The 9708-nt window shown below is 41.8% G+C and overlaps 1 protein-coding gene across 2 annotated transcripts in view; it reads right to left on the reverse strand.

Annotated features, from left to right (window-relative positions):
• The window catches only part of LOC143940117 (telomerase protein component 1-like), a 51047-nt gene extending 41921 nt beyond the window's left edge, over window positions 1–9126 (reverse strand). For both annotated transcript variants that reach the window (XM_077461192.1, XM_077461191.1), the window contains exons 1-2: window positions 9006–9126; window positions 2829–2993 (exon numbers count right to left, since the gene is read on the reverse strand). In XM_077461192.1, coding sequence (XP_077317318.1) covers window positions 2829–2993; window positions 9006–9068 — 228 coding nt within the window. In that variant the 5' untranslated portion in view covers window positions 9069–9126. The remainder of the gene's footprint in view (window positions 1–2828; window positions 2994–9005) is intronic.
• Window positions 9127–9708: the final 582 nt, after the last annotated feature.

Consider the following 9708-nt stretch of genomic DNA (forward strand, 5'->3'; position numbering starts at 1 on the left):
GCAACTATGAGGATTGCCCGGACTAGAGACAGACCCTCACTACTGGCAGACAGACAAAGTGTTAGGGCTGACATACAGGGTGGTGTACCGTTTGTCACGACTTTCTCAGTCCAACATCGTGGTGTGAGAAATTTGATTCAAAAACATTGGCACTTACTTACTAGTGACCATGTTTTGAATCCAATTCTACCTGTCAAACCCCAAATAATTTTTAAAGGGGCCTCTTCACTGGGAAACAAGATTGCCCCCAGTGTATAAGACCCGCCTAGGGCCAATAGATGTTTTTTCCAAAATCTAGTTGGCTACTATAAATGCAAGAACTGTCAGGTCTGTACCCTGAATTCGCATAGGGGCTCTAAGATTTCTAGTATCGTATCTTCGAGTACTTCTAGGACATACGATATAGAGTCCTTTATTACTTGCTCCTCGGAGGCTGTGGTTTACCTTTTACAGTGCCCCTGTGGCCTCCAGTATATATGGGCGGACCAAGAGGGCACTTCGTGTCAGAGTGAACGAACATATTGGCAACATCAGACGGGGGTTCGACAAACACCCTGTGTCCAGACATTACGACCAGACACACAAGAGAGACCCATCAGGTACCCTATTCGTCGGCTTAGACAAATATAGGCCCCACTGGAGGGGAGGGTCCTTGGTTAGGGAGATATCCAAGCTTGAAATGGCCTGGATCCATAGATTAAAAACATATGTTCCGTTTGGCCTTAATGTGGACACCGATGTAAATGCCTTTATTAATAACTCTTGAGGTAACCTGTTTGATATAACGCTTCTCCACCACGTTTTTACTGTATTAGTTACTGTAAAAAACTACTCTATTGTATTTTTTCTTGCTGTTTATTTTGGTATATATCACTGTAGAGCATATTCTTGTGTGGTAGGCCTGGTTTTGGGTCTGGCGGCCCTCTAGGTCACGTTTTAGTGTATCCCTCGACATTCGCTTTGGGGTGTTCTGAACAACCCCTGGGGAATATGCGAGACAACAAGGTATTTGAAATACAAGTCTACAGTAATCCCATTTCTCAATTGATTTTGATGGCTACATAAACACATCGGGTAAACGCATAATGTTTGATGTATCTCTATACCTATTTGCCTATACTTAATTGAATTTGATGGCTGTATGAATACATCGAAACGTAGAATTTTTGATGTATTTTTATTCCTATTTGTGATAATTTATTCCATTTTTTATATTTTTTTATATTTTTTTATTATTCTTTTTATCTTATTGATTTTCCATCTTATTTTACCCCCTCTTGGCGATCTACACTATACCCTGTTTCGGGGTATAGGAAGGGCACCTTAAAATGAGGGTATTTGCCACGCCACTCTGCCGATAGGGTTAATACCTGGAAGCGAGGCTTTGGCTTATAATCATATGACGTTCGTATGGAAACGAGGTATGGTCCGCAACCATAGGACGTCCGCTGCGGATACGCACATCTGACGTTCGTGATTGATAGTGAGGCTTGGCCTACGTTTTTTTTTTTTTTTTGATTCTTAATGTTTATGTGACATCTAAGATGGCCGCTGACCCAAAGTGAGGCTTGGTTAAATCTATGGTTATAAAAGGGGTGACGTCGCACGCCGCCCGTGCCCCTGGACGACGTAAATTATTACGAAACGCGTAGGGCGGTGCGAACGTGTCGACGTCACCCCAGTCGTGTTCGTTTCTGTGGACCAGGAAGGACGGGTTGGTCTTTGCGTTGGCGTGTATCCGGCCGGTGCACGCCTTTGTTTGGAACCTGTTTTTAAAGTCTTTTACGTAAGTGTTTACGTTCGTTTTTAAGAAATTAAAGTCATTTGGTTTTACACTATCTGGAGCCTATGTTTTTCCTTATGTGATACCACGTCGAGTCGGGAGTGAGTAACAGCCATAACCCTATCGCGTGGAAGATTCGTGATCACCTGAGGAGGAAGCGTTATCCGGATATCCTTTGACTGCTGCTGCTTGTGGTGACCCTCTGTAACGGGGGGTCGCTTGGATCTGGTAAGGAGCTAATTCATTCATTCGGTGATGGGATAAGCATACCACATCTTTGGAGAAGATTTTCAATTTGTGTATCTGTAATTCAGCCGTTTGGAATCTTTCTTCACTGCCGTACCTCATTTGAAGTCTTGCTTTACTGGTGTTCGTTTACCATTTGGACATTTTATTATTATTATTTTTGATATAGGACTATATGGACATTATATAGGGTGTCTCTAAACACAAATTTATTTTTTGATAGCCCATTTATGCTTAATAGCAAATATTTTTTCATATCTTCACTTTTATGTTTTAGGGGTTCATACACAGAGTTTGATACACATATATTGTGTTTGGGGAATTCACATTATCGATACGTATTTATGGTTTGTTTTTGCATTTAATTGCATTTATCCGTATATGGTTTACACTACATTTTGGAGGTGGCCTTAGAGACATTAGGTACTAAGACCCACAGTGTGGGTCTGGCACTTCTATATACCCTAATCATATTGGGTATTCGTGGTTAGCGCAGTTCTTTTTCTTTTCTATTTCAAAATACACTTGACAACTTGTAAGTGCAGAGAGGATTACATACACAAAACTATCAGAAAAGGTTATAAAAGAGTAAGCAAAATTAGATTTTCTCACTAAGATTAAGGGAGGGCCAGACCACATTTAAGTTAGAATAACGCAAACTCAAAGCTGGCTCTATACCCAAACCAAATTAAAATTTTTGGGGGCATTATTTTCAGCAGGTCCACAATTTATGAAATTAGGCAGTTCGGAGGTTGCAAACACAAGATTTCTCCTTGAAGAGGAATATCTTATTACTTACCTGTTTTACTAGCACCTCTCTCTCTGAATGAAAATCATCAAATGTGGATGACACAAACACTCGAACTGTAACCCATCTGGAAGACACTGGTACTTCAAAGGGCCTCTCAGTGGGTGGTAAATTATTAATTGCATTCCACAAGTGGGCTATGTGATTGGATGAGCTCTAGTAATATAAAGAACAAAAGATCATAAAGTTAAAAAGAACAATCTGCTCATGGCCTTTTACATGCATGCAAGTACTCACAACATACTTGCACATTATGGAAGACTTACATCTGAGTCTACCTTTCTCCAGCGTTGACAAGTCAATCCTCAAGGATGTTGTTCAATCCTCAAGGATCACTGCCATCTTCTGCCTGTTTCATCACTGAGCATGCACTGATGTTTCAGCATGCTCTTGCTGGAGTTACATTATCTTTGTGGGCAGTACCCAAGCTGCCTTGCATGCAGCCATCATGAGCAGCTGGGTCACCACCTATCATACAGGTTCCAGGGTTCTCCAAGCTTCTTAGCCCAACCTGTTACTGTCCTGTGCCTGGATAGTGGCTGCAGGCCAAAACTTCTCACCCTCTTAATCTCTGTCCTGTTAACCCCCTTCTTCTCAGGAAGTACTCACACACTTGGTCCAAGAGTACAATTCCTGGACTCTGTGGATAGGATGGCCCCAGTAGATGCATCTCTCACTTAATTCCCCAGACACTGGCTGTAATAAACACTTCTCTAAACACAAAAGGCTTCAGAGTAGAAAAATAAACTTTATTTTACTTGCTTATGTCAATGGCATGAATTAAATAGTGACCAATAGATAACTTGTGTGCTGACCGTGAATTCCTCCCTTATGAGCTGCTAGCAAGCACAAGTATGTGTTCTCATATTAATCAATTTGTTAAAAGTAGTGTATATGGTGCTGCACTGCTCTAAGTGAAAAAAAAAAACGCAAAAAAACACCACCAAATCATAATCCAACAAAATGTTCAAAAGAAACATGTGTGGAGAATTGCTCATCTATAATCTATACTCAAAAAGTGCTCCACCTAAAAAATAATCATATAAGCAATACTCTACAATCAAAACACTCAAGCAAACATGGTGCCAACCATAAAATCAATAGTAACAGCAATTGTATATGTAAATATATTCAGTACTAAAAACTGCTCCAGCCAAAATTGGTGATTCAAATAATGCTCCAACTAAAAATATAAATGTATAGGTATATTAGTTTGTGTATAGTAATGAAAAAAATTGACAGTTCCAAATGCTCCTATGAAACTTTAAAATACAATTGTGTTCCACCAATTGTGCAATGAGCCTCTCACCTGGTTAAAGTGTTTGTTAACCCTTTCATGACTAAGCCTATTTTTGGAATTTGGTGTTTACAAGTTAAAATCCATATTTTTTGCTAGAAAATTACTTGGAACCCCCAAACATTATATATTTTTTTTTAGCAGAGGCTCTAGAGAATAAAACGGCGATTGTTGCAATATTTTATGTCACACGGTATTTGCGCAGTGGTGTTTTAAACGCAACTTTTTGGGAAAAGGGACACTTTCATGAATAAAAAAAAAAACAAAACAGTAAAATTAGCCCAATTTTTTTGCGTAATGTGAAAGATAATGTTACGCCGAGTAAATAGATACCAAACATGTCACACTTTATAATTGCGCGCACTTGTAGATTGACGACAAAGTACGGTACCTAAAAATCTCAATAGGCGACGCTTTAAAAAATTTTTACGGTTACCAGGTTAGCGTTACAGAGGAGGTCTACTGCTAGAATTATTGCTCTCGCTCTGACGATCGTGGCGATACCTTACATGTGTGATTTGAACACCGTTTACATACGCGGGCGCGACTTCCGTATGCGTTTTCTTTGCTTCGCGAGCTCACGGGGACGGCGGGCGCTTTGAAAATTTTTTTTTAATTTTTTTATTTATTTTATTTATTTAAAAACGACTAAATTGTTTAAAAAAAAAATAATAAATTTGATCACTTTTATTGCTGTCACAAGGAATGTAAACATCCCTTGTGACAGTAATAGGTGATGACAGGTACTCTTTATGGAGGGATCGGGGGTCTAAAAGACCCCCCACCCCTCCTTTACACTTCAATGTATTCAGATCGCCGAAAACGGCGATTCTGAATACCGGATATTTCTTTAAAACCGGCGCCTTTGGCAGCCGAGTAAACGGGAAGTGACGTCATGACGTCGCTTCCGTGTTTACGATGAGGAGACTGGAATGAAGCCGATTACGGCTTCGTTCCAGTTCCTCCGCAGCAGCCGGAGGCGTCGGACCACTGATCGGTGCTCCCGATCGAGCGGGAGCACCGGTAACAGCGGCGAGAGGCGGCGGGAGGGGGGGACGTCCCCTCCCGCTCCTCCGGCATAACAGCCGAGCGGCTTTTAGCCACATCGGTTGTTATGGCTGGAAAGCCAATCGCCCGCTGAACAAAACGGCACCGGGATGATGCCTGCAGGTGCAGGCATCATCCCGGTATACCCCCCGGAAGCCGAGTACGCAGATCTGCGTACGCTCGGCGGGAAGGGGTTAACCTAAGAAAAAAAAATGGATTCTGTCCCTTTAACCTCCCTGGCGGTACGATTATTTCGGATTTTAGGTGCTAAAAGCGGTACCATTATTTTGCATGAAAATCTAGCAGACATCCCGGGTATAATAAAGTTTGAAAAATGAAATCATAAATTATAATATAATAAATAACTATAAATAATTGTACCAAATAATAATATAACAATAATAAAAATTATTCAATAATGTAATCAAATCAAAAACACTGAAATTTGCTCAGTTGCAGAATTGTCGCTGTCATTACTTTTCAGTATTTGATGACGGATCTCCCCACAAATCGCTATCCCTCAATTCTGCGAGTGATTCCAATTTATTATCGCTGTTTTCTAGCTGGTCTAAAATAATTTTTGATGTAAAGGGACAGTTTTGGTTGCTATGGACAATCTCCAGTTTCCAGGCATAAAGAACAGTTTTTATAATATAAAACTGCATGCAGGACACTGGGCAGACCACTAGGGACAAAAGGGATGTGAAATATTTACATACAGCAATGTAATCTGTAAGATTACATTATACTGTATGTATACTGTGTGTTTCACTTTTTGAATTTGGCGCCGATCTCCGTCCCCGTGCGTCGCAACGCTCGAAGGGCACGGAGATCGGCGATGTGATAGATCGAGCGAGACACGGCTCGCTCGTACAGCGGTGAGACAGCGCTGGATCCGCGGGAGAAGGTAAGTAAACCTACTCCTGGATCCAGCGATGCAGTCCCGAGTCTGGCTCGGGGTTACCGCTTTTGGTATAAAAATTCCACCCCGAGCCAGACTCTGGAATACCGTCAGGGGGGGTTAAAGCATGTTATACAGCACAGTGCTAGTGCTGTCTCATTTAGCCCATTGTATCACCTGAAATACTTGGCTAATCCTGCCAGTTTCTGCCCTCCACTCTGTAAGTTGACCACAATACCAGGGCTGCTGAGCCCTGACACCGTGGTCAGCTTACGTGCCTCCGTCATCTGCAGCTCTTCCGTCTCTCCTCTCTCCCCCTCCCTCCCTGCCTGTCGGCTCCTGTGACAGTGCCCACCCCCACAACTCCTGCTGCTCTCATAACTGTTAAAATATTACATAATCCTCCTTGTTCCCTAAAGCAGTGGTCATCAACCTTGTCCTCAGGGCCCACTAACAGGCCAGGTTTGCAAGATAACTGAAATACATCACAGGTGATATAATTTGCTGCTCAGTGATTGCAGTATTCTAGTCTGCGTCTCCCCAAGGTAATACATAAAACCTGGCCTGTTAGTGGGCACTGAGGACAGGGTGGATGACCACTGACCTAAAGGATCTGGGCTGCTCTGTGCAAAACCAACTGCACAGAGGAGGTAAGTATAACATTTATTTATTATTTGGTTATTTTGTTTTATAACAAGACTTTACAATCACTTTAAGTGGACCTATGTGGGATATAAGTCAGAAGCGCCTTTCCCTTTATAGGGGAAAGATCACAGATATTTGCCTTTGTCCTCTATAAAGAGCTCTCCTGATGTAAGCTCCTTAGGCAATCATCTCATCAGAAACATAGGAGATTCCCATAGTGTAGGATAAACTTTACCTGCATTTTATTAAAATTAACACTTACATATAATTGTGCGATATATGTTGTTGTACAGCAACACAGAGCCGTTAGTAATGCAGTACCAATATGGAACGCCACTTAGCAACATGCACAGATAGGTCCAGTCAGTGTTTTCACAATACGTATAGTCAAAAATCACATGATTTCATCAGGATTACGATCCTTGGAAACCAGCGGGCCCTTTCATGACATGGAAAGTCTCCTGTAGGCTAAAGAAAGTGCACCACACAAAGTATACCGTTGTACTATAGTGATTGCTGGCCATGGTGAAAGATTGTTTTTGTTTTACAGTAAAAATTCCCTTTTTTTATGTATCCCGGCATAGAAGAAAAAAAAAAAAAAAAAAAAAAACTTTAGCTGCTATGCTCAATGCTCAACCTCCTTTCCAGTGTTGTTTTCCAGTCCAAATGATGGCTGGCGTCAGTCAATCCACTTACAGTAAGCCCAGGCTGTCATAAACTCTGATAAATCACTGTACAGGCTTAGGCTCACATTTCAATAATGGTAGTGCTGTTATCTGAGTACTTAAGACCACCGCTGAGACAAGAGGATACTGAATGTCACATGACCAGCCTAAGAATTCTGGATTTAAAGTCCATTGCCACTTTAGCAGCCAGATTTTAGAATCCCCCACTATATGTTTGTTATGTATTCCTATTCACCTACGTACACTATATTGTCAAAAGTATTGGGACACCTGCCTTCACATGAACTTTAATAGCATCCCAGTCTTAGTCCGTAGAGTTCAATATTAAGTTGGCCAACCATTTGCAGCTATAACAGCTTCAACTCTTCTGCGAAGGCCGTCCACAAGGTTTAGGAGTGTGTCTATGGGAATGTTTGACCATTCTTCCAGAAGCACATTTGTGAGGTCAGGCACTTGGATGAACGAGATTGGAGTGGAGGAAATTGGCCTACACAGAGTCCTGACCTCAACCCGATAGAACACCTTTGGGATGAATTAAAGCGGAGCCTAAGAGCCAGGCCTTCTTGTCCAACATCAGTGCCTAACCTCAAACTCACACTCACACTCCTAAACCTTGTGGATAACCTTCCCAGAAGAATGAAAGCTGTTATATCTGCAAAGGGTTGGCCAAATCAATATTAAACCCTACGGACTAAGACTAGGATGCCATTAAAGTGCATGTGCTTGTAAATGCAGGCATATGAATTCTTTTGAGAATATAGTGTATATACACATGTACTCTCTGGTTGTTTCTTTGGAGCAGGTCTATACATAGGACTGCAGCTACTGTGAACAATTTCAAAGTGCAATTAGAGGGATAAACTGAGGGAAAGTACTTTGACATACAATGAACCACCCAAGCTTTGGAATCTTTAAATGTTTGTTAGGACAGACAGTGTGCACATCGAGTTCACAACTGCTAATGAGATCTGCCAGCACCCCAGTTCACCCCTTAACATTACATATAAGAGGAAAGCAAGGTAGAGTTTAAAGTGTGTTCACTGTTGCAGAAAAAATGTAAAGGTAGACTTACACTGGACACCCTCTCCACTCCCTTGGTCTTTTCTTCGGGGTTGTTGACCTGTCAGCACCTCCACAGTCACTCCAGAAGTCTGGGGATTGTGATGGCGCTGACCATTAAGAATCCATCTGGTCCACTGTAGAAGTTCTGACGAATAGCAGGAAAATAAAAATAATTGCTTCCTTACCGTGAGGCTCCCCCGCTCTACAATAATTAACTGATTGTTTATCTGCTTGTTTTTAAAAGTCCTGCTTGCTGCATTTTTGGTGCTTGCAGAAGTCTAGGTTCTGATACCAGGTATATGTACTGCATGTATTGCATGTGCTCATAGCTCCAGTGGTTGGGTCATTATGTCTCTTGCTGTGCATTAGAAATGTAATACTTTCAGGACACCTGAACTGAGTCTACAGTGGCATTATAAGCCTATTGCTGCAATTTCTCACACCTTACACAAGCTGACATCTCCTCCTCTTCTTCCCATTCTGATGCCCCCCATACATATAGGACAGACGTTTAACTTTTTTATGTTTACCTCTGTGTTTTTGTCATGACCCTTCTCCTCCTTCCCAGTTATTCTAGTCACCACGATCCCCATGTTCACAGTTCAGTTAGCTGGTCACCATGACACCTGGAAACACAGCTCTAGCACTGTCTTTGTGTACACACTGGAAAACACAGATGTATTGTTACTAGAATGCTTTGGATTCCTAGAGAACTCAGCAGAAACATTACTAGTACTACAAGCTGGCATTTACTTAAAGCTGAAGTTTAGTATGAATTTGTAGCACTGTCCCCGTAGGGCTTGCTGAGTGTTGGGTTCTTGGATCTCTCCCTGGTAACCTGCAGCTGGTTGCCAATGGTTCCCACTTAAGTGCAGAGGATTCCCACTTGGTTGCTGGGGGTTTCCACTGTTGCTATGGGGATTCCCATTTGGTTGCTAAGGATTTCCTTTCTATGTTGCTAGGAATTCCCGTAGTTGCTGTTGGCTCCTACTTGTTCCACCCCTTACTCCCGTTTGCTCATTACTCACAGACCAGTCCAGGGTATTTGGGTTTTTTGTATTTTTTTGAAACTTAGATAGGAGAATGGATAAGTGGGATATTCCAACAAGAAGTATTCACAATAGATAAGGACAACTCTCACTTGGCCTCAGCGGATAGGGTTGCCACCTTTTCTTCAAGCCAAACCCGAACATTTTTGCGGCCCACGGCAATTGTTTTGTAGTACATGCTATA

Source organism: Lithobates pipiens, unplaced genomic scaffold, assembly GCF_037356315.1.
Source record: "Lithobates pipiens isolate NorthernLeopardFrog02 unplaced genomic scaffold, aLitPip1_a1.2 Scaffold_3, whole genome shotgun sequence".
Taxonomy (NCBI): Eukaryota; Metazoa; Chordata; class Amphibia; order Anura; family Ranidae; genus Lithobates; species Lithobates pipiens.